The following is a 24,994-nucleotide window of genomic DNA, read 5'->3' as shown; positions in this document are numbered from 1 at the left end:
TCAAATTCATATTTGCTCCTTGCTTGTGTTCATATATGCTCGTAGGGATCCTCTAAGACAGCACACTGTTGGTAGAAAATAAATATTCACTAATAGTAGTACCAACGACCATGGCTGGTTTGAAAAGTGACTAGTGATTTTGATGTAAGCAAATCTGAAATACTTTAGAGAAGCCTGTTTTTCTGCCTAGGAACAGCTCTCCATGGACTGTTAGGAACTCCAGCCTTGCTTGTTGCTAGAGGAACTGAAAAGGAGCAAAACTCAAAGATATAGTCATATATTTTTCTGTAATTGGAGGAGGGGTGGTAACATCTGTGCTACATTCTTGTCCAGGAGAAATAAAAACCCACACTAGCAACATCTATATATCCCCTTCATTCACTCTCTTGCATCCAGTGCAAAAAGATTTAACCATTTATAACAGACCTGAAATAAATTTCCCACAAAATAGTGATAAGCAGTGCCATAAATAAAAGCTGTTCTCAGGTATTTGGCACTCATGTGGCTCTCTCTACTGAACAGTTAACATCCTTAGAAAAACACACATTTTGTCTGGAAAAACAAACTAACAAAACAACAACAAAAAGCCCCAAACCCCAAAGTAGCAGCATTCTTTGGGAGAAATGCCCAAGAGGCTAGGATGGGACGAGGGTTGATTTTCCTTTTTCTGGCCACCTACCTTTGTATTTTCCCTTTTCACTCTCTCTCCACCCCCCCCCCCACCCCCCCCATTCCTCCTCTTTTTGTATAAAATAGTCCTGCAGTATGTAGAGCATAAGAATCATTTTTCTAGCAGAGACTGCAACCTGCTTGAGGAGCCTCCATCCCCATTAGAGGCTCTTTGCAGAAGAAGTAATTTCCTTCTCCCTATAAATTATGCATCAATGTACATTTAAGATTCTGAAATGATGAACAGAAGATGAAAGCGTTGCGGAGTGTTGCTGCTCCTATGGAGCCGAATCCCCGACGTTGTATACAGGCTGGAACACACCTTGTTAAGACAAACCTGCACGTGTTGCTGTCCTAGTACTCCGGCTGTAAAAGCATGGAGATGGGAGCTCCTCCGACTTCTCCAGTCTCAGCTCTGTTAAGAAAGACTTTTTCCCTCTTGGAAGGAGTGAGAGGGAAGGATAGCAACGTGTGTCCATAATTATCTTCCTAGATGGACTCTGCCAGCCTGGCCAGGGTGATTCCTGGTCTCCCTCACTCTTGAAGTGTCTGGAGACCTTCCAGAGTCACAACACAGGTTGAGATCTGCGAGTGCTGGGGCATGCGTGCTCCCTGTGGTCTTACCCTAAAGCTGACAACACACACAGCTTCGGGGTTGTAAGGGACTTAGATGCTCTAATGGGAAAGGCAATTCAGTCAGCTAGAGGAGTTGAGATAAACGGCTAGTACTTCCAAACTGAACTAAAGATATGTCGTCTTGAAGCTCAAGCGTGTGATGGTTGAGCACTGTGAAACGTGTTAGATGAGTGGAACTACTGCGTACAGCAACGGAGCAGGTCACCGCAGAGCTGCTTGGCTGACTTTAAACTCAGTGTCACGTCACAGTGTATGAATGGTGTTGTTGCCTTCTGCAATAAAACTACACGTGCATATGTATAGAAATAAATTAAACAATCTTTTTTAGCACAGATGGGGTTTTAAAATGCCTTTGCACATTCTCTCCTTGGGCTGTAGTTTCCATCTAGTGTAATGGGGGTAATAAAGGGGCATGTACATTTTCTGGGGGATGGATATTAAATATATAATGTAATTAAGTACTGAAAAATTGAAAAATAATGGTTATACATAGCCTATGAAGATAGATGAAGAATGTAATCATAGGTGCACATATATTTTAGAGAATAATTTTGTGCTGCTGCCACAGTTGAAGCTATATGGGAGCATCCTTTATATTTTGTCATGCCAAAGAGTATAGGGAGAATTTTAAAGTCTACCCTTGGAATCCGAAGGTGGCAAATAAAAATTAATGATAATTCCTGAACGGGAGAATTTTGGGGGTTTTATGTAAAACTGTCATATATCACAGTTCATTGTGTAAAAAGTAAAAAATGCACCTTGCAATAGGTCTGAGTTCCTGTAATGCCCAGTGCTGCGGGAACTGATTCCAGACCTGAGGTTCCTGTGGAGCCTTTCAGGGCAAATCCAGCACTACTGTGGTGCCTGAGGCGAAGTGAAACAGGAACAGTGAAATACTTCCATGCGGTTCTGGCATCAATGACCCTGCACTTATTCTGTATTTCTTCCATGGTCACTTAAAACAACAATGAAGCATCCCAAGCACTTTGCGCTGTTTGCATCACATCTGGTGCTGGCTGCCAAGAGCCGTGTGTTCGCATAACTGTGGGTGCGTCTTTGTCCCTTCAAGTTTTGCTTTCAGGTCTGGTTGTTCACTTCTACCCAAGTTGACCCAACTGCTGAGTTTCCTCTTTGAAGAAAGCAGTGCCATGTGGTAGCTTTCCTTTTCTCTCCTTTGACAAAGTTTTCTTTTAGAGAGAGAATGGTTTTTGCTTTTTAAATGCAACATCCACCCTAAAAGAACCTGTGTATTAAAGCAGGCCACCGAGCCTTTCATCACTTCTCTGGGTGATAGCAGTCATGAATTTTTTATTTTCTGCAGGGCTCACTCCAGATCTGCCACAGCATTGTGTGGGTGCGCACATGTAAAAGGGCTACTAATTGAAATTCAGATGTAACGAGATGAAGTTTTGCTATTCACCGTGACTGCCTTTTGTTTTAGCCCTTGTACGCTCAGTGCACCTAAACAATGCAACCATTGCTTCTCCTTTTACATTCAACAAGAATAACTTAAAAGGCAAGAAATATTTCTGTGTCTGCTCTAGAAGTGAAATAGGCCCCTCCAAAAATGGGAATGGCGTGTGTGAGTTTATTTATTTACTTACTTGTGGGGAGAGACAGAGATTTTGATGGAACTGAAAAGAAAATAAAATAGAGAACTTGCTGCTATAAACTGCTCTCTTTTGAAGATGCAAATGTGTTTCTATTGCCTAGGTAACTATTATGGAACGCCCAAGCCTCCCAGCCAGCCCCTCAGTGGGAAAGTGACTTCCACCGATGCTTTGCAAAACCTGCAGTCTGGCTCCAAGCAGTCGACTCCAAAGCGAACCAAGTCTTACAATGATATGCAAAATGCTGGCATAGTGCATACAGAGAATGAGGAAGAGGATGATGTACCTGAAATGAGCAGTAGCTTCACAGGTAAAACAAAAATATCGGGGTCCATCAGTTGCTATACACGGGAAAGATTTTTGGAGGGGGATGTTTTTGTTTTTAATGGGATTCCTGCAAAGCTGTTGATCCCAGACAGAACTGGCCAACAAGACTGGGATGGCGGGTGTCTGGGTGTGAATGATCACATGCACAGTTGCGTCTTCTGGAAAGACCTTGTGGAAGTGAGGAAAAACTGGGGAAAAGCTCAAATCCATTAGTTGCAGAAAGTTCAAGGAAGAGTTGAGCTATGGTTGACAGTTTCAATCATTATAAATGGTATGAAATGGCTCAACCAGGATACATTTGAAATTAATTATTGTTCCTTCCAAAATATATTTCTGTCCTTTGCTCTTTCTTGCATCTAGAGATATCTGTCATGTACCATTATTAGGTCCTCTTCTCCAAGGTACTTTCCAGCAAACCAAGGGCTGCTTGTTGCAGGAATGAGGTCTGAAGCATGGGTGCAAGCTCTTTGTTTTTATGAAGGCCATGTGTCCTGCTGAACAGAGATCTCAATCCCATCATGGCTACCTTTGAGCATTGGCTGAAAGATCACTGGAAACTTTTGCAATCTAAACTCGAGTGCTGTGCAGGCAGATTCAGAGCAAAATACTCTTTGAGATCAGTTGAGTTTCCACAGAAATCAGCTGGAAGTTTGTGAACTTCTGAGGGACAAGAGCTCTTCCCTGTGTCTGCAATCCTAGTTTGTTAATGCTTAGAGCATTACTTCCTCAGCTCAGCTTCAAGCACTGAATTCATCTTCCTAGCTCCCTCTGAGGCAGATACTTAGCAAGCAGCATTATCCACACCTTCAGCCTTTCACAGCTGCTTGCTGTGGGTGCTCACCACCCCTGGCACTAGGTCCTTTGTCCTCTGGTCACTTCCTACCACCGTGACAATTTTCCTTCCCAGCCTCTGATGAGTCGTAGGAGCTGTCATGCCAGTTCCTACCTGCCAAAGTCCTGGCTCCAACATCTGTATGGAGCTTTAAAAGGATTTAGGCTGAGATTTAGTTTTGGCCGTCTTTGGGCCAAACTGTCAAGTGGCTTTGAGAGTTGTGCTCTGTTTGGCTGTTACCTGTTAGATGTTTGCAATCCAAATCACTCCTGGCTGGCTTGATCCCTCCCAGGCTGCAGTTTCTGTCTCTGCTTACCAGCTCCTTTATAAAGTTTTGCACCTGAGGGTAGTTTCCCATATCTTGTGAGCTGGCAGCAACCTCAGCCCTTGTCACAGGGTCTGATTTTGGGAGGAAGCTGGTGGGAGATGCTGTTTGACCTCCTTGCTGCCGATCTCAGTTTGGTGCCCCTGAACTGACTCTAGCATCATTTCACTTCCTTGTTTTCCTTCACAAGATGAAATACTGGAAGATGCAGCTCATTTGTCACAACGTTATCACACCCTGGCCCCTTGCCTCCATTAAATGGGCACAGAATCAAGAGAAGAGTTATTTTTCCTATACCAAAATGATTCCTTATGCTTAATTCACATGTAAGTGTGCTAGCCATATTAAAATGCTTCTGCTTCCTTAGAAGACCTCTCAGTGACTTGTGTTTTCCAGACTTTGGCATGTTTACACTCGCAGTCTTAAGCTGGCGATGATTCATTCATGCTTCTTTATCTTGTCAGCTTTTACCTAAAAATATTGAACACCACGAAGGCTTGAAAGCAGGCAGCCGGCTGAGGGTACTGGTATAGTCTAGATCTTTTTCTTCCTTCTTCTCCCAGTTTATTATTTTCAATATCTTGCCTTTTTCTAAAGGCAGCACACACAGTAGAAATAGTGCAGGAGCTGCAGCAAACGCCCCCCCCCCAAAAGCAAGGGCTGTGAGTTGAGGATGTCAGTGGTCTCCGGTCTGGAGAGCCGAGGCGAGGTCTTGGCTGTGAAGTCCTTGGGGACTTGGCAGAGTGTGACGGTGATCTCTCTGTCTTTTGCTCAGTGTGTTGTCTGCCACGTGTACTGGAGGCTGGTGGTCTCAGGTGATTTGGAAGTACTGCCATTGATATTTCAACACCTTCAAGAACCAGAGAAAAATCCCTTTGATAGACACAGGGGCAATTTTAGAATTTGTCTATTACCAAAACCTCTCTGTGAAGGAATTAGGAGCACAGAGCTGGTTTGTGGAGAGCATTTACTGTGGTTAGGGGTGGAGGGAATGAGCAGCAGTGTTTCATGGATATAGTTCAAAGCTGAATGAATTTAAGCATCAGAAACATCTCCTTGGAGGGAGGAGGGCCAGATACATCATAAAATACTCCTGAGTGACGTTGACTGAAAGGATACAGTGATGAGCCGTGGAATAAACAGCCTCAGACAGCTAGAACAGGCACTAGTGAGCAGCAACATGTGGATGCATGGTGTAGTCATGACACTCGTTTTAATTTTTAATTTAAAAAACCGCACTGCGCTAAAGACGTTCACCATTAGCTTGTTGACTTTGAGCTTCTGGCTGCCTTTTGCATTTGTGAAAACCTCCCCTTTTGATCATTCTTCAAAAAGGAAATTTTATTCTCCTAATCCCTGTCCCACAATTGGCACTGCAGGAGTGAACCTGTAAGCCTGTTCAGAAGCCCATTGAACTCATCTACATCAGTGAGCCCTGGCCTCAGCCACCTTGGAAGACTTTGGTACCTCAGCAGGGCCTGTTAGAGTGAACACGGGAGCTGATCACAGCTTCTGATTTGTGCTGGCGAGGGTCTGGTTGGCAGAGCGCGTGTGGGCAAAGCAAACTCGTCCCTGCTGGCAAAAAGACTGCAGGGCCTCTGTCCTTGGTTCATCTGTTGCTGTGTCTTACAAATTAAAAAGGAAGGACAGGAAAACTGTAAGGATAAACCCGGAGAAGCAAACGTGAGGAGAAAAAGACTGATTTTCAATTTTATTTGTGCTTGTTTATTCTACAGCAGAGTCTGGTGACCAAGACGAGCATAATACGCATATCGTAAGAGAGACAGCCCCACCGTCCACGATTGATAGCCACACCAACGTTCCCACCACGGAACCATCTCAGAACCTCCCTCAATACCTACCTCCTTCTGCCGAGGATAACCTAGGTCCTCTGCCGGAAAACTGGGAGATGGCCTACACCGAGAACGGAGAAGTCTATTTTATAGAGTAAAGCACATTTTTGTTGTTCTATTTCCATTTCTCCCCCTCTCTCTCTGGGCATAAGTAAACCTCCGTGGATGCATTTTGTGTGTGTGTATTAAATATTTAGCGTATATAGTTATGTTGCAGAGCTGTAAGTTCTTTACTGCTTGTGCAGGGGTTTTGCATTTCCTGATTGGATTAACATCCCAATTACTCCTGAGTTCAAAGGCAAGGGGAATTGCTCATTTTATAAGGGTAGTTACAAAAGCAACAGACACTTATAAAATATGGGCCAGTTGTTTTAACGGGTGGAATGAAAGCTCCTAATTGAAAGGGCTGAGACTTCATTTCTGGAGCCTGCCTCTGTGCAGAGTGAATTCCTCCGTCGTGTGCTCAGGCAGTAGCAGAGCCCAGGAATGGACTTTGTGTGTTGTCTTCTCGTCAGAGCAAATGGGCCAAATATGTTAACATGCTCAAGTGCTTTGCAGAAGGCATAGCTCAGTGCAGAGTAGGAACAGTAAGTTTGGAAAAGCAAGAAGTACCTCGTGCTCTGCAGTCTTTGCCTAAGAGCTGAGTGCTGTCAGCAGATTTATGATGATATTGATTTTTTTCATGCCATAAATAATAGTCCCTAATTATACTTGTCTAAATTTATTGAGATAAGAGTAACTTATAAAATGGGACCTGTTAGTGGAAGAGATTTCTTGCACAGAGTTTAGCTAGATGTTAAAATTCAATTAGCTTTTGAAACGCAAGCCCTTAGCTGCCCAAGCAGAGGAAGGGGGTGAGGAATTGATTCTGGATTTGATGATCTGTTTAATGTGGTCTTGGAAACTGAGATCCTCCCTCTGCCTGTGCACCAGAAGGCAGTGGGCAGTTAGTACCAAAGAACCCCTCCACCAGCTAATGGCCCTTCTGGGACTCTGGAGAATTCAGCTGGATGAAGGCAGTAAGGGGAGCGGTCCTGCTCCGTCATCAGGAGAGGGGACTTTTGGACAGAGCCAAGGAAAGGTTGATCAGGTTTTCCCTTGGCTGCAATGTCAGGGGAACACATCAGAGAAGAGTGCCAGAAGATCTGAGGACTGAGAGCACCGCAGCAGCTCTTCACCAGCTGGGAGAGTGCTGCTGTAAAAAAAGCCATTTTGCAGGGCGCTCTCAATTACTTGAAGAGATTCCACCAACCCCTAGTGTAAGCTAAAGTCTAAAAGGCACGATGCAGATTCTCATCTGCTGCATATCAGGTGAAATTGAAATGTGTTCATTATCCCGAACGCGGTATTCTGCCCCTCGTTATGTCCTCAGGGTGCCTCATTCTCTGACGTACTTTCTGGCTTTAATGTATACAACGCAGCCTGAGTAATAGCCCATCCAGCCTGCCATTTTCCTCCCTGGAGGAGGACAGATGATGAGCACTAAATGCTGCCCAAGCAGCTGGTTGCTCCCTTCTTTGTCCTCACGTGGGCCCTTGCTGTGCTTCCTTACAGGTGCTTCAGCAAGGGGTTCTGCTGCTGCCACCAGTTTCCCCAAAACCCATCCCCATGGCTGCTGTACTCTCTACGTGCATGTGTTCTCTTAGCAGTGCAGGACTGTAGCACCTTAAATAATTTGTTAGACCTTTTGCAGGAGAATCATGTGTGTGGTGGAAAAATATAGCCTGCGTATGCGGCTGGCTGTCTGACATGAAAATCTGGTAGCACACCAACTGCTTCCTTCCCTGCAGCGCAGATTGACCATTTTGAGGATACATACACGTAGGGGGTGATTTTGTGTGAGAACATGTTAGTGTAGATGCAACACTGAATGACTGCAGTTCTATTAATTCTAAGGACACCCTGAGCCTAGAAACAATTCAGTTTGATTTGTATCAAATTAAGAGAGCAAGCTAATGAGCTGTGTGGACCCAGGCTGGCTCAGATGTCTGTACCATCATCTACAGCGCTTTGGGTTATCAAGTCAGGGTGCTGAAGGGAACAGTATGGGAACATCTGAGCTGCTTGCGCAGAACCAGCACACCTCCAGTGGGGCCAGAGCTGCGTGTCAGATAACCGATCCTGATGGCTTATAGCTGAAGCAATTTGGCTCTTGAGATATGTTTCTCTGGTGCTTTAATTGGGGTTTTCATTACCCAAAGTATCGCAGTCCTTCGTTACCCTGCATGTAGATGTATGCGTGTTACAGGTCTGACAATCCTGTCCCTCTGAGTGTACGATGGGAAAGGTGTTTAGCTAAATTTTCTGTGCCTCGGCAAACCATGCATCATGAGCGTTTGAGGAGTGAGACAAAGTTGCAAGAAATATGCAAATATTTCATTACTCTCCTCCCACACCCTCTTTCTCAGCTAGATTACAGACTTTCTTATTTATAAGTTGGCAGAACCCCTCTGTTTTATTGCTGTTAATTTGCCTGAGTTGCTGAATTTCTGCCGTTCAGTTTTCTAGTTGGCGATTAATTGCTCTGAAGCATACAAAAGGATTAAACACATTTGCTCATCCTGCCTTGGGAGGGCTGGGTAGCAGGATGTGTAAAACAAGGACCTTTTTTTTACACACTGGGCTCTTAGGAGCAGGGCAGTCCCCTATTCTTGCAGTAAAATAGGAGTTTGCTGGTCGGTTGTTAGTTCCTCAGGGATCGCAGCCCTCGTTGCAGCATGTACAGCTTCATGAGACTGTGGTGAGGCTAAGGTTAAGTTTGTAAACCTCTCTAAGACCTTGAAGGAGAAGTAAATAGCATTACTACGGTATTGAAACTTAAAACTGTTAAGCAGTGTTAAAGGCTAAGCTAGATGAATGATACCTCGGGGACTGAAGCGCTATCTTTGCAGGTTATGTCTAAGATGACATCAGGTTGTAGAAGAGGCATTATATTACAAGATTGTCTCTGTATGCACATGAGACGGTGGGAGAAAATAATTTCTAGTAAATGTATTTTAAGCCTGTTTACTATGCAGCCTTCACTGCTGGGACTGGCACTGTCAGGGGACTTGAAGAAAGGAAGAGTTGAAAGTAAAGCTGTTCAACTTCCATCAAAGGCTTTGAAGAAGTTTTGTTTGTGTAATTAAAAAGTTTTCACTGGGAATTTTGTTTTTGACTAATTTTGGGGTCAAATCTAGACAAATGTCAAGGGTCTTTTGCAGGAACAAAGGTCACTTCATGGTTTAGAGGGGAAGGGAAACTTCTGTCTTTTCATCAGGAGGCAAATGGCTCAAAGACAGCTCCTGGAATTAAGAAACAAACCACCAATGACAAAAGTTTGGAAATCAGTATTATAATATTGTAGCTTTCACATGCATCCTTCCAGTCAAGAATACTGATTTGTATATTTTCAGTTTTCACCTTTGTGTTTTCAATGCCAAGATTCTTGTGATTTGGTAGACTAGTTTGCAAAGCATAAAATTGTAATGCCTTTTCTTCTGAAGCAAAAGTATGCCTTCAGGTCTGTTGAATAATAAAGAGGATATATACTTTTATGTCACTGATACTTCATCTCTGCTTTATTAACAAAGGTCATATTTCCATTTTTGGTTTCCAGCCATAACACAAAAACAACATCTTGGCTAGATCCACGGTGCCTGAACAAACAGCAGAAGCCTCTAGAAGAATGTGAAGATGATGGTAAGAGGCTGAAAACAGTGAAATAATAATCTGTTTGGCCCATTTCTGTGTGGCTTTCTTCCTTTCCTTTTCCCCTTTCCAATAACCTGTGTTCAGAAACACTTTTTTTTTTTAAAAAAAAAAGAAGGTTTATTAGTAAGGGCGTAGAGACAATATGCGTTATGTTGTTGTAAAATCACTGTCTGTGTATGTAAGATAGCTATTGAGATGGCAGATCTTTTAATAAAAATCAAAGAGGTGGTAGAAGCAAGAGGCCTCTGGTTTTGCAAAGGCATTTGAATAGTCACTGATGCTGAACAAGACTCAAAGCTTTCTAACACATTTGTTCCTTGGATCGCTGTGTAGGAGGAAAGTGACTGAGTCTCAGCGTGCTCCATTGTGTTATGCTTCAACCACCTGCTTTACATGAATGGAAAGACTTATGATGTTATTTCCTTGTTTGAGCAGAAATAACTCAATTGCTTCATTTCTACTGTTAAATTCTGACAGTCCACTTAGTGTTATGATTACTGAAAACAAATTCCATTTGAAAGTGTAGATTTTTGCCACTGAAAATATACACTGATGTAATTTTGTATTCCTTGAGATGTTGGAAATGCAAGCCACTGTCCAATTTAGAGCCACTAAATGCAGGACTGTTAAAGGAGGTTCTTTCCCTGCATCTCTTAGGAGATGCTGGAAGAAAAAAGGGAATCATGATGAAAATAACTTAAAAGTTTGGGAAAACCTATGTGGAAGTTTTGGTCTACTGACCAGGAAAGGTGATGGTATTCTAACACATAATTTTGGCTAGCACAATGCTATCATGGTAGACTTATCTTAAAAATGGAAAGGTTTACTTTGTCACTGTTGGTGCAGTCCTTGTAAAATGAGTTTTCATAATATGATTAAACTCATACTGGTGTGAGTCAGCTCGATGAGAATTATGATTTTATTTCTGAAAAGAATCAACTCAATCCCTTTTTACTGGTAGGTTCAAACCTGGCCTCCAGAACTGCTGTTACTATTTTTGCACAGTTTTCAAACTCTGCTTCCTTTCACATGCGAGATTTTGCAGGATGTGAGAACTGGCCTGTGCAGCGTTCGCTGCCTTACAAAGCAGGTCACCAACTTCCTAGTGCACAATGCAGCGCAGCCCCAAACCACAGGGATGTGCAAAGCTCAGGCAAAAACCGAGCATAGTGAGCTGATGCCTGCTTCAGATCCTTAGCAACTGGCGTCATCTGTCAAGGAGCGAGCGGAGGGAGCTGGATTAATGAAGGCCTTGCACCTACAAATGGATATGTCAGTGGGTAATCAGAACTGGAACAAAATTAAATAAGTGTATGCAGGCAAAGCTCCCTCCTCCTTGCAGTTAAGCATTGCTGGCAATTTAAAGAGGAGGTTGCTAAGTCTCAGCATAAGCGTTCCTCTTTCAGAGGGTAGTTTTCCTTGAAGCACAACTCCTGTCCTCGCTTTACCAGCAAGACTCCCACGACGTCGATAGCCTCAGTGACGCCAACAAGCAGCAAGTGCCGCTGTGGGTCAGCGTGCCCCACGCTGTGTAGGATGTAGGATGAGTCAACAGCGGGTGACTGAGCTCCTCTGTTAAAACTTTAAGTCTCCTCGCAGAAGGGAAAGTCTTTCTCTTGTCCTCTTGGCAATTATAAGACAAACATTGGAATAATTTATTTTATTGGGATTAGAAAGGTACAACTGGTATTTTTGTATTTAATTAAGTTCATAATTTTGCAGAGTAGTGGCATTTTTGTTTATCAGGTCCTTAAAATCAGCTAATTTCATCTCCCCCCACACCCCGTCACTTCATTCACTAAGTTGCTCATTAATGAATATTTTTAGCATTCAGTAGTTAAACCAGTTGCTTCGTAGGTACAGCAGTGCACTGCGCTGTTTTGCTTGGCTGCTCTGATTGTGCTTTGCACGTAAGAATAATTCTATTTCAGAAAACAATGTGAGCACAGAGAAGAGAGAAGGTTATTTTTACTGCATCATAGAAGTTGGACATTTTTTGGCAAGGGTCACTGTTGGGAGTATTTCCACTGAAGTCAGTGGGACTCCTCCTCTGTTTTGTTTGTTGTGTGTGTACGCGTGAGTTTTCAGGCTCAATCCCATCCTGTTTGTGGTTTTTATAAATGTTAGATGTTGTTTCAGATTTGTTTGGGTGCAGTTGCCTTGTGTTCTTTCTTTGTCAGGATATGTGTCCCTAACGAGTTTTTGGTCGTTTCCAGTTGTTTAGGCTATCAAAGAAAATTGCAATTCGTATTTCATGCTAATGGTCCTAAAGAATTGCTTTGGTAGAGTATATTGCAAACAGGTCATGGAAGTGTTTTTTCAGGTGTCCAAATTTTCAGAAGCAATGCTGTGACACTACATCTTCTGTTTGCTTCTATCATTCATTTATGTGGCTTATACTTTGCTGTATTAGGTCCAAGATTGTTTTTTACCATCTTTGTTCTGGTTTTGTCATCATCTTTCATTTTCAGACTGCATTATTATTATTTATAGGCTAAGCAATACTTTAATCATCTGTGTCACTGTTAACTTATGAATATGGAGGAGATAATGATAAATGGAGCAACAGTGAATATTGATGGCTTTGTGTGTTTGAAAAATTATGTGATCTTTGTCCCAGGTGCCCCACTAAAACTGGTGCATTCCTGTATATGCCTCACCAGTGGACTTCAGCGTGGGCCTGTGCCTCCAGTTGAACAGGGTGCTTTGCCTTCCTGTCTATCTTAAATCATCTGAGTAGTTACAGTGAAGTCAATTGGACCTTGTATACACATAAATTTAGGTACTTTCTTGAAAACCTTGCTACATTAGTTCTTATTTGGATGCAAGGTTTTCCTCTCAGATTTCTTCATCAGTATTCAGGTCTGGCTGTCTGATAGATCCGTGTGTCTACAGAACGGATTACAAAGGTCACACCATGCAGATCTGAGGGAGAAGCTTCACTACAGTGAGAACAACACAAATGTATTACTTTACCATATCAAACTGTAGCATGGAAGTAGTCAGTTGATACAGGTATTTTGAGAATGCAAGAACCAATTCTTTCATTATCTACATCAAATCCATCAATATTCTAATCACTACAGTGTGATAAATGGAAAGCTTGGGCTCGATCTGTAGAAAAGTAGTGCCGGTTCTGCTGTTTGCTGTAGGGAATTTCTTGCTTGGTGCTGGTATCTGAAATTTTCTTTTAATTTTTTCTGTCTCATTTACTGCTCTTCCCTTGGAGAAGAAGGGGTACACACGGAGGAACTGGACAGTGAACTAGGTAAATCATCCATCTCTCGTTTTGATGTTTGACTTCAACTGCACTGTTTTAAGCCTTTAATTACTTACTTTCTCCTTTGTATCATTTTGCATCTTTCAGTTTTTTTATTTCCACAAGCCTAATTTATCAGCAAAACTTCCCTAGCACACAAAGCACTAATCTTCCCCTAGCTTCAGATCGACAGCGTTTTCCTTACCGATTCAGAGTTAGAAGAAAGCTGGAGAGCCTTAATCTTGCAAAGTCTGTTCAAAGGTGCTTCCTCCTGGACCATGCAGAAGTCAGGGGCTTTTCTGCTGGCATCACTGGCTCCAGGACAAAGCTTCTAGGTGCCAAAGTTGAAATCAAGTAGCTAATGCTGCTTTTTCTTTGGGGCCAAAGACATTTCCCAGGCAAGAGAAGCAAAGTGCGATTTAGAAAGTTCAAGTATTACATAGGATGTCTCTGCTGAGCTTGTGAATGAAACAGCTGAAAATTTTGCTCAGTAGGTGATTTTATAAACAGATGATTTTCAGTGATGCAGTACACTTTTTTATTTGCTGCATCTTTTTGTGAAGAATGCTGTCTTGATATCTCAGCGGTGCTCATTCTGTTTATACTAATGGTGGAGGTAGTTGTTATTTGTGCTCAGCTATGCTCTAGTGCACTTGGAAAGCTGAAAGGCATAAGAGGTTGCATAGGATTTTATTTCCACTAGGTCTATTATTGCTTTTAAAGAGGACTGTATTTACGGTTTATAGTTCTGCGTACTGGAGGATTGTATTACCAGAGAATTAACCTCTGGTTTCTGTAATGACTTGCAAGTAAGTGTATTCTACTTCCCGCTTCTGTGTGATTGATACAGCAGCAGCAGCCAGCAGCTATTGCAGGGACTTTTAACACTACTCCAGGAACTGTTCTGGATAATACACCTGGAATAATGTTGGAGGCCTAACTTGTTTTAGTGCAAGAATTTGAAAGAAATAACAATTTAACGAAGAATGCAGTCACTTTAGTGGTACGTTAGCATTATGCGCAGCTCATACAAATAATCAGCAGCAGACCAAGAAACATCAGAAGTTAGGTGGATGCATGCCAACAACCTGCAAAAATTTCTCATGAGGGTCTTCACAAAGGGTGACTAAAAATAAGAGAGGTTAAAAAATTCAGAGCGAATTCAGAGGCAATAATGAAATGGAAACGTTCCTTTCTTCCAGTCTGATACCATGATCTAGTGCAAGAGAAGATGAGCTGAAAAAGATAGATGCAGGGAAACTCATTAATTGATAACCCTGACCCCAGTTCTGCAGGCACGTACATACACAAGTGTTTTGCTGGAACATCATGAGATGTTCCCTTTGTTTTAATACAGATAAGCTTTATTGAGCTCATAGCCCATCGGTATACTGTTGAGATTTGCAAATGCTGCAGCATAAAGAAAGACATTTTCAAATGGCGCAGTTGGTTACAGCAACATTAGGGCATGAAAACATATGGCCTCTTCCCTAACCATACTCATGGTTAGTGTAAACTGGGTGGTGCCAGATATCTAGCTCCATAGCTTATCAACAGTTTGTGTTCTAAATGTAAGAAAATTAAAGCTTGAAGCATTTTCACATCTTCATGTTTTCCAAAGAGGTGGGTTGAATATGGAATAATAGGTCATCTCTTTTTAACAGAAGGTTGTACAAAAGGACACAAAAAATTAACCTTTAGAGTAGAATTTGGCACGCTTGGGCAGATCCTCCTGGCCTCAAGGGAGCAGTAAGAGCTGAGTATCCTGAGGTCACCTCCAGCTCCTTTATAGTGATGCATAGGTGCAACTAAAATACCTCATGGTTGGAGAAGTTCTTTTTTTAGGAATCCATCCCATACTAAAGAAGAGCATCTCGGTAGGAATCTATGTATTTACCCCAGGCTTAAAAGTCTAAAATTGGATCTTTGTCCATTGAATTTACCTGCTGACAAATGCTCTGAGACTGCAGAGTGCTGCATGGATGTACCAAAATAAAAACCGTATGGCTCACTCAGGTTCCTAATGATGCAAAGTGTTTTTGGAAATTTCATATTTGTGATAAAATCTAATGCTCTGGGTCATCTAGCTAGGCTGTGCAACATGGCTATGGAGAATATTGCCTTTTGCTTTAGAGAACTTTCAGATGCTTTTAGAAGTCAGAAAACGCATCTGCGCAATCAACAAGTAATGTGTTGAAAGCTGCAGTTTTGTGTATTGTTCCTTCTGAAAACAGAGAGATGTGTTTCTTAAATGGAAAGCTGCAGAAATAGAAAACTGGAAGGATTTTGGCACAAAACTATTTTTGGGGTTAGGAAAGTGCTGGTTTTCTGACCTGCTGTGAAAATTATTTAAAAGAAAAGAAAAAATGAAATTTAATACCAAAACCTTTTGTGAACAGAAGAAAAGGGGGGGGGGGGAATTGTTTAAACTTTAAAAATAGAAAACACTTAATAGTCTCAAATAGACAAAATATATTTAGCAGAAAAAATTGTGGAAAATTCATTTTAAGGCATTTGTCCATTACTTCTCCCTTCCCTCATTCAGTTTTTACTTTTCTTCTACTTCTAGCTTGGTCTCTTTACCATTCTGCTTTCACCATAGTGCAAAGAATTAAATGGCTGCCACAACTTGTGATTTTCCTGATTGCATGCTAGGTCTTAATTTAATTGCACTGAAACTCTTTAAGCCAGTCCCACAGAGTTTTCACCATATGGGACTCCTTTGCAAACCTGAGAGTTCCCTTTGCGAAAAGACTTTCAAGATTGGCCTTTAGTTTTCTAACTAAAACTAACTAACTAGTTTTTCTTTTCAGATTGATCTGCTGATAAAATTGTGGAATGTTTTTATGCCCAAAAGTTAGCACTGGCTTGCATTTAATTGCTTATGTCTCAAGGAATCCAAAGATGTTAAACCCAATGAGGATAAAGTAATGATAAGAATGGAAAACCTACCTTATATCTGCAAATAAGGGACATGTGGAACAAAAACCATGAAAATCTATTTCATCTGATCTCCAGCCAATTCTGAACACAAACATAAACTTTGAGTAATTAGTCCATGTGTGTTTGTATAGATTCTGTTCATCTCCAGTCTGGAGATATTTCTGTCCTTACGGCAACATAGCTGAAGTGTATAAATAAATGCAGAACTGGATAGTTACATTTATTCTAATTAATGGGCCACTGTTGATCATATTGGCTCAGCAATTGATGGCATTAATGAAAATAAATCTTTGCATTTAATAACAAACAAACATAGATTAGTTACTATCCGTCTTGTCAATTTGGTGATAAGTTTTGAGGAATTATTTTGCATGGGATATTTGAACTTGTGTTATCTGACTGGCTCTTTTTTTTTTTTTTTTTTTAATTTTTTTTAATTTAAATGAACATGCAGAGTCTGTGGGACCACACTTGCATAGTCCATAGCATGGTGGAGCCTTCTTTCGAGTTGATTCACAGCCTTGCACAAACACACCACTCTGTATTGTTAATAGGAAGATTATTTCGGCACCCACAGCCAACGGAAACATTGTGTTTAAAAGAGCAGGACAAGGATCAGGCCCTTAAGTAATACATTCAGCTTTAATAACCCTCAGTTGGATGCTGAAGTGATTTTATTACATTCACTAATTATAGTTAAAGTACTATGTGCAGCCTAGAAAATCAACAGGAACAAAAGTGGATACATTTCCAAATGTTAATTTCATCTTCAGAACTGGTTTTTGTTAATTATGCTAATTAAAAAAGGAAATCTTTGTTACATGTGATTATGGCAATATGTGTTTTTACATTAAGTGCTATGCAGTGAAATACATCTGTGTGTGCCAGCCCCACTTGGGCAGATTCCATATGCCGGGCGTTTACATTAAATTCACTTTGTCCTGTTTCAAGATGTGCTTTTGCGTTGGGCTCACGGCAGAGCAATGCAGTGTAAATCCCTAAAAAAGAAGTCAAACCCCCCCGCTTTTTTCCAGCAGTAGTGAGCGTAAATATCTCAGCCTTGGTACAGGAGATGAAAGTGGTCTCTCTGTTAGTGTGCTACAGTTGCTTGCCATAATCTCACCCACCTTCGTACACTGGCATTTAAATGGCCTGTTGCCTGCATCGACTTCCACTGCAGTGTCTCCTTCCAGGGCCACTCTGCCCGTGATGGCCAAACCAGAGGGGTACTTGAGGCACTCCCAGAAAGGAAATTTATTGATCATTGGTTCATTTAATGCAAAAAGCAAATCTAAAATTGACTGGCATGGGCATCATCCCACTGATTTGCTAACCCAGCGCTGGTGGGACAGGCTATGATGTTGCTGCCGTGCTACACCAGCCTTTAAAAGGAGGCTGTGATCATTCGGAAAAGCGTTCAAGGCAAATTCTGAGCTACTGGTGAGTTTTGCACGCTGAGCAGGAGCAGCTACCCATCAGAAAAAACTGCACTGGAAGCTTCAGTAATGCTTTTTCTATTTCCAGAGTTGCCTGCTGGTTGGGAGAAAATTGAGGATCCCGTATATGGTGTCTACTATGTAGAGTAAGTGCTGCTCTCTGGCTCTGGTGTTGCTGTCGGGTGGAGGAGGGCTTTCCTCCACGGTGGTTTGTGTGCTTTGTTGGTAGCATCTCGAACCAAGGAGGAGGAGTCCCTGTACAGGCTGAGGGATGCCACAGGGGCTGGGAGAAGGAAGCCCACCTTGCCATTCCCCATCCTCTGGTGGGCTCTGGCAGCAGTGCCCTGGGGTGGGGGTGGGCTCAGGGGGACAGGAGCACCCCTGGGTCAGGGTGTGGAGGAGCCCCAGCACCTCACAAAATACTTTTATGCAGCGAACAAGTATGCAATTAACTGAGCTCGATCCCCATTGTATTGTGCTGTGATCAAAATACGAGTGTGCAAAGCAGAACACCAATTCACTTAGAAATCAGAAAACACTCAAAAGGAGGAATGGAGGAGCCTGTCTGACCAAACAGCCCTGGCAGAGGTTCTTGTATCAGGATGTGTTGTGAATAGAATTACAGGTTTAATGGGACTCTCTCTGGAATTAGAACAGCTTCTTCTTTATCTAGATGTCAGATCGCTCCCTTGGGAAACCAGAGATCTGAGTTTTGTTTCATCACTGACCCCATAAAATGAATTTTTAATTATGTGTATACTCCTGTCTAGTAGGATGGCTTATGATAGCCCTCAGAATAGACATGGAATACAGCTTCTGTCTGCTTTGGCTCATTTCTGACCCTGCCATCTGTGCCTAGGGAAACAAGGTTAGCAAACTGTGTAATTAAGGCTTGACATTTATTTACCAAAGACATCAAGAATATTTTTCGGCTATTAAATGCCATGCCAAGAGGTCTTTCCAGCGTTTTTTCCTGTCACTTTTTATATACATGCCCACTAGTTTTGTGGCACTCCTTAGCGGTGAAGTTAAATAGAGCAGTAACAGCAATAAGTCGTAAGTTTATTTTACTTACTATCTATAAGGTAGCAAGATGGTTGTAATTCGAGCATTTGTTTCTGTCCCTTCCAATTCAGGCACTCTATTATTGCATAATAGCTTTTCTTGAGAAACAACTGTGTCATGAAAAAAGTTTATATCATTTTTAAAGTAGTTATCATTTCTTCTTAACTTTCTGAAGATATCTTGAAATTGGAAATCTTTTCTAGAACTCATTAACTTGTTTTTATTTGATTAGTGAAATATTTTTCCAGTGATTTAATATTGATCTTTAGCAAAAAAAATTTTGAACGTAACTATCTAGAGTGCTTCTATCGTAATTACTTGAAAAAGTTGTTGGTTGTTCATTCGGATGAGGGGGGTTGACAAAGACACTTGGGACAAGAGACAATAAAAGAACAAGTTCTTAATGGTAAGCTTGGCTTTGGATACGAAGCTGGGCTTTAAGCTAACATCATTTCCTAAGGTCTACCTGCTCCCCTGCTGTAGCAAAATCACTATTGAAAAATTGCTCTTGAATGGAAGGGCTGATGAGCAGCTCATCTCGGCTGCAGCCGTCAGCCGCAGAGAGTCCCCCAGACCTCTACCCCCACCGCCCTGGCATCTGTGACTGGTGATCATCCTTGGGTTTCATAAAATTCTTAATCCTCTGTGGAGTGCATTGCTTGTCTGCCGTGTTTGGGGCTGGGCTGGTTTTTTTCCCTTTTTCTGAGATTGGTAAGAAGTATTAGCTCTAAACACCTCATACGGGTCAAAGGCTGCCTAATGGCCCTCCAAGGAGGGCAGCTGAAGTTTCACCAAATGCTAGTTTCCACTGGGAGTATTTGCTGGTGGCTAAATCTGAATATATTTTGATCCATTTGGAGCTTTTCAGCTCATAGCCTGCATCCCCACAGATATTTTTAAGACACCCTGATAATAGTGTGCTTCGATCAGATAGATGACAGATGTTACCAGTTGTTGGGTTTTGGGTGTTTTTAGTTTGTTGGGGGTTTTTTGTTGTTGTTTTTAACTTCAGTGAGCCAGGGAATGACTGCACCTCTGGAAATCTGATTAAAGCAGGAATGATATAGGCATGTCTTTTAAAATGCAGTCAGACAGAGCACCTTTTCTGCTTTAATCTCATTTTTTACAGATAGATCACTACTTTATTGTATTTGAAGGAATTAGCCATTCCTACTCAGACATCATATCAATACTGGAATCTGCTTGTGTTCCTAAATACGCATTTTGGCACGACTAGATGAGCCATGCTCCACATGCACGGCTGTTGGGTTTGTTTGGTATTTTACTCCTTTCCTCAGAGCAGTTTCATTCCTGGCTGTCATTCCTGCTTGTCACAAAGGGTTTCCTAATTTATTGCTCTCTTTCATGTCCAGCCACATCAACCGGAAGACTCAGTATGAAAACCCAGTTCTTGAAGCAAAGAGGAAGAAACAGCTTGAGCAACAACAACAGCCACCAGAAGGTTGGCACCACCGAGGGCATGATGGTTGGGGTTTTTCTGAAGGACCGTGCCCGCCCTCCCCTTGGCAGCACCATGCCAATGTGGTTGTCCTTCTTTCTAGGGCCTTAGCATTTAAAGGCAAAATGATGTGCCTAGGAAAGGTTGTGTCTGCCCTTCACATAAGATGCAGCAAAGGAGAAAATCTGAACCATATAACCACTTGAACATAGCAGCTTTCACCCCTGTTAAAAGGGAGAGATTTTTCTTTTAATGTCCTTTATTTCTGGAAGGTTTCTAGGCTTCCCAGAAACAATTAAAACACACATTTTCCTCTTTAATCTGCTCCATCAAGTTACTCGCTGTAGCTGGTGTTGTTGTAGTCTGCATTGGGACTCACAAGCTATCGAAGGGGATGAGGAGTGGGCCTTTACCTGTGCACTAGAGAAACCCCTCTGCATGAGAGACTTTTAATCCAAGACCTTTGGATGTTGTCAAGCTGTAACATCTGAAGTAATTTAATTATTTTAAAACCACACTTTTTTATTTTCCTTTTTTCCCCCCTTTTTTATCTTTTTTCTTTCATTTTAATTTTTTTTTCTTTAAATGCAGCCCAGCTGCAGTGAGGGACCTGTGACATTTGGATTGGTTTGGGTACCTTCGTAGCTTTCACACCAAGTTATTTCACAACAGTTATTATCCAGGGGGAAAATTATTCAGGCTTCAACATTCCTCCTGCAGCCCCATTTCCAGCTCTTCTACTTGGAGGCTGTGAGTGCCATGGGGAATAGAATTCATATAAATGTTAAGACCACTTAGATGCAAATCAGGTCCCAGGTTTGAGTGTGAAGTAGGGCGTCCCAGCAGATGCATCAGTAGACCTGGACAGAGAGTCCTCCAGATCTGTTTTTTGGACATCCCATTCATTTTACTCCCTCTTGCCCACTCTGTTTCCTCTCTTGCCATGCTTCTCACATCTCCTCTGCTTGAACCCCACACTCCCAGTGTGTGTACGTGCAGGAACTCATAGTGCTGTTGTGGAACGAGTAACATTTCCCTCTCTGCCCTCTCTAGAATGGACAGAGGAGTGTCCATCTCTCCCACCACCCGCTGCTCCAAACCATGTTTCAAACAACCAAGAGGCAGTTCGGGAAGCACCAGTGCAAGGTAACAACCTTGTTAAACCAGTTGTAAAAGTGCAGCAAGGTTTTTTTCCTGAGAATGAAATTCTCTCAGCCACTTGCAAAGGGAGTATCTCCATGACTAGTGTCACACACCAGGGCATGTGCCTGCTTATCTGAATTCCTATAGATTTTGAGACTAATTCTTTCGAGACCACATTTGTTGCCAAACGCAAGAGGCACATGAGATTGCCTGCATCAAAAAAGAAATGTGGCTATTCTCTGTGTAGCGTTCCAAGTCTTTTAAAAGGCACGGTGAAAACATGAGTTACAACATTGGTGGTATTTAGCAGCAAGTGTGGTGGATGCAAATGCAAGTAGGAGGAGACCCTTTTCTACAGAGCTGTATGGATATGCAATGATTAGACTTTTACACCTTTTAAACTCCACTGAGTTTAGAATGTGGCTTTTGTAATAAGATCTAGTGCAGAGTTTTCTTTCTGTTCTCATGGGTCAACATTCCCCCCCAAAAAGCAGCACAAAATCTCACCATGTTGCACTGTGATTAAGGCACTGACGTGCATTAACATGGCCATGTCTTGGTTTGAGAGCCAAAGCCAATGTCACCCCATGTCTGCATTCCTGGGCAGGTAGACTTTCACGTTAAAGTAGCTTAAGACCCCTGGAAACTGGTCAGCGTGTTTGGGAGCTGTGATGTGCAGAGGTTGTTGACACTGTTTGGCAGGACCTTGGTTTTGGAGAGTTTGTGTGTCTTGGTTGCATTTGTGACTTCTGAGCAGCCAGGTTCTGTTATTACCCCGGATGAGTCTGGGTTGCAACTTTATGGATTTTCCATTTTGTTTTCTTTGAATCCAAATGAAAATTTGGAGGGAGCTAGGAGCACGGGGGTACACCAGAAGAGCGAGATCCTCTGCCATTTGGAGAGCTTTGCAGACCTACCAGGCCTCCGTGCTGAATCTGACTGCCTATAGTACCACAGGGCAAAGAGGCACAAGTGCCTCGGCCACACATTAGGGGCAAATTACATCCTGTTTCTGAAAAATTGGAGTTGAAGCTCCTCTGGGAAGTGCTTCATGAGGAGGGAATAATAATAGGTCCAAATACTGCGGAACTACTTTGACATTGTATATGTGTACGAGTACTTTGGGCTATTACAGCCTTATTTATTAGTGTCAATGGTCTGTGTATAGCCAACTGCTCACAGACCAGTCGTTTGTCTTAAATACCTAACCAGACAGGATGTGAATGGTTCCTGAATTTGCAGCGTGAGCTGAAACATTGCCAGAGCAGGTTGCCAGCAAGGGCAGAGAGTTCCACTTGTACCTGTTGCAGTACAAGTACTCTCTGGTTACAAGTGGTTGTAAGTAGGCTTCATCTTTGGCTACATCTAAATTGCAGAGCAAGTGAGTGGCATTGCCCTGGTCTGCAGGAACCAGAGGCTGGGGAAGGTGAGAGAGGAGGAATCTGGCTGGAGCACATCACCCTGACAGAGCTGGGAGCAGCCGGCGGGAGGCTGGCCCCGGGAGCTGGGAAATACTGCCTTACTCCACAGGTCAGCCATGGTTTCTGAAGGCAAGCCTGGCAGGGTGCTGCTGTCCCCGGGAGCTGGGAAATACTGCCTTACTCCACAGGTCAGCCATGGTTTCTGAAGGCGAGCCTGGCAGGGTGCTGCTGTCCCCAGGCTGCCTTTCCTGCTGTGAAGAGCCAGAGGGTGCTCTCTGCTGCAGGTGGCACCGGATCAGCCCTTCCAAAACAGACATGCCAAGTTTGACAGTATCCAAAGCCCCCAGTGCATTCCTGAGGGGTATTAGAGTACATTAGAGTAATCCAGACTTGTAGCAAGAAAAAACATTGGAGCTCTGGGGATCGTACCCTGACCACCATGCATCCAAGGTTAGGCATATCATCAGAGTGCCCCAAAAATGCTGGTCTTCCTTGGGGAGACATTTGTGAATGCCACCTCTGCCTTTTAAACTTTTACACTGTCAGGCTGGAGCAAGGACCACCCAAGCGTCCGTGCATGGCAATGCAAAGGACCCATCACATGGGAGGGTGATGTTAGAAGCCTCACTCAGCTCTGCACCCACTCCCGACTGCCAGCCACTGAAATTTTGCAGCAGTGTTACAGGAGAGCATTAACCTGTCTCAGCACCACTCTGAGTGACACGTCCTGGTACCCGCTGATGGCTCCTTCTCTCTTTCATTCCTTCCTTTTCCTTTCTCAGTGCTGCTCCCTCTTCTCTTGCTCCCCGTTTACAGCAGCTATTTCCAGCTTCCCTGTCCCCCTGCCCTATGCCCAGAGCTTTCTGTCTCTCCCACTGATGACGCTGCTGGCAGGGATGTGGGGACAAGGACCCTCCTTGTGCCCCTGACACCGCTCTCCCAGCTGGGGTTTTGTAGATACACTCATTTACAATGTGATCCCCGCCCAAATGCTGTAGGTGGGACATAGCCTTTGGTGCTGCTATCCTGTTACTACAGGGCAAGTTCACCCTGTATTTGTAGGCAGACGCCAGCAAGCTGTGCTTGTTCTGCTTGTCTTTTGAATCAGAAATCAGCACAGGACCAAGCCCCGCTCCACGCTGCCTCTCAGCCATGTTTGTTACCTGAGACGTTGCGATACACTTTGATAGTTTGGGCTTTTTGCAGCTTGGGGTCTGAGCAGAGCATCTGCCTACGATGTGCAGGATTACCCTGTTCCTGTGCTACCTTTCAAAGGCAGAAGACTGCAAGTCCTCACACTGCCCCCTCATGAATAATCTTCAAATATACTTTTTGTTTCCCCAGTCAAAGGCTTACAAGTCTCAAATCCCCTCACTCTCCCTCAAGGCCTCCATCTGAACAGAGGCCCACGGCAATGCTGCCGAGGTGTTTGAAAGCACAGCAGCTCTCCTGGCTGCGATACACACTGCTGATCCTGGAGCTGTCACCAGAGGGCTTAGTGGCACAGGCTTTTCCCCTCTAAGCATTAAAAACAATTAAAAGTGCAAAGGTGGTTAGTGTCGGCACTGTGAAGTACAGCAACTATGATTCCTTTTCCGAGCCTGTGCAGCATGCTTTGCAAGGATGCGCTTTTGTCTTTGGAGCACCTCGTTCCCTCTTAACCATGCTCCCAGCGAGCATTAACAGCCCTCCAGCACAGCCGCTCTGGTCCTGGGCTGCTCTTTGATCTGTACTTCACAACCGCAGCGTTTCATCCACAACAGGCAAGGAGCAGAAAGGAAAGAGAAGAGATTTCAAGCAGTGTCTGAAGAATAACACCAGCGTCTTCCCCTTTTTCAGGGGGGAGGTCACAGGGTGGTAGGGGTGGCGGGGTGGCGGGGAGCTATGCTAAAGGGTTATGCAGAGTCTTGCCAGAGCTCGGAAGTTGCTTTTTGCTTGGTTGGTTGGGAGAAGGCCAAGTGCTGAAAAACATGATACTCCTTTCTGCAGAAACTCTCGCTGCAGGCTCCTTCTGTAGGAGGCATTTGTGCTGCCCTGTCCCATCCTTTCTGGGATGGATATAACCACCTCAGGACAGAGATAAGACACATATCTAAGCCAGCATTGCCAGCTTTAATATATTCCATTCCTTAAACCAGCATGCTTTCCCCTTTGTAGCCTTGAGGCTTTGGGGTGCACAACCACAGCTAACAAAGCGCCAGGTACTAGGGTTTTTGCTCACTCCTTTTACTGCATGATTGGATCCAAGGAGATGAGTGGAGTGCGATGAGGTGAGGGGATGCTGGAGTGAAGTTCAGTCCTGTCCCAGCACACCGCTGTGTTC

At 43.2% G+C, this 24,994-nt stretch overlaps 1 protein-coding gene across 30 annotated transcripts in view; it reads left to right on the top strand.

The window, feature by feature from the left end:
* The window catches only part of MAGI1 (membrane associated guanylate kinase, WW and PDZ domain containing 1), a 349,049-nt gene that overhangs the window by 268,582 nt on the left and 55,473 nt on the right, over nucleotides 1–24,994 (top strand). For 13 of the 30 annotated variants that reach the window (XM_075762356.1, XM_075762364.1, XM_075762353.1 and 10 more), the window contains exons 4-10: nucleotides 3,019–3,225; nucleotides 6,136–6,346; nucleotides 9,851–9,933; nucleotides 13,175–13,213; nucleotides 17,672–17,729; nucleotides 20,022–20,110; nucleotides 21,161–21,253. In XM_075762356.1, coding sequence (XP_075618471.1) covers nucleotides 3,019–3,225; nucleotides 6,136–6,346; nucleotides 9,851–9,933; nucleotides 13,175–13,213; nucleotides 17,672–17,729; nucleotides 20,022–20,110; nucleotides 21,161–21,253 — 780 coding nt within the window. The remainder of the gene's footprint in view (nucleotides 1–3,018; nucleotides 3,226–6,135; nucleotides 6,347–9,850; nucleotides 9,934–13,174; nucleotides 13,214–17,671; nucleotides 17,730–20,021; nucleotides 20,111–21,160; nucleotides 21,254–24,994) is intronic. The other 17 variants (XM_075762349.1, XM_075762378.1, XM_075762376.1 and 14 more) reach the window with 5 other exon arrangements.

Source organism: Balearica regulorum, chromosome 10 (genome assembly GCF_011004875.1).
Source record: "Balearica regulorum gibbericeps isolate bBalReg1 chromosome 10, bBalReg1.pri, whole genome shotgun sequence".
NCBI lineage: Eukaryota > Metazoa > Chordata > Aves > Gruiformes > Gruidae > Balearica > Balearica regulorum.
This window is presented reverse-complemented; position numbering and strand designations above follow the sequence as displayed.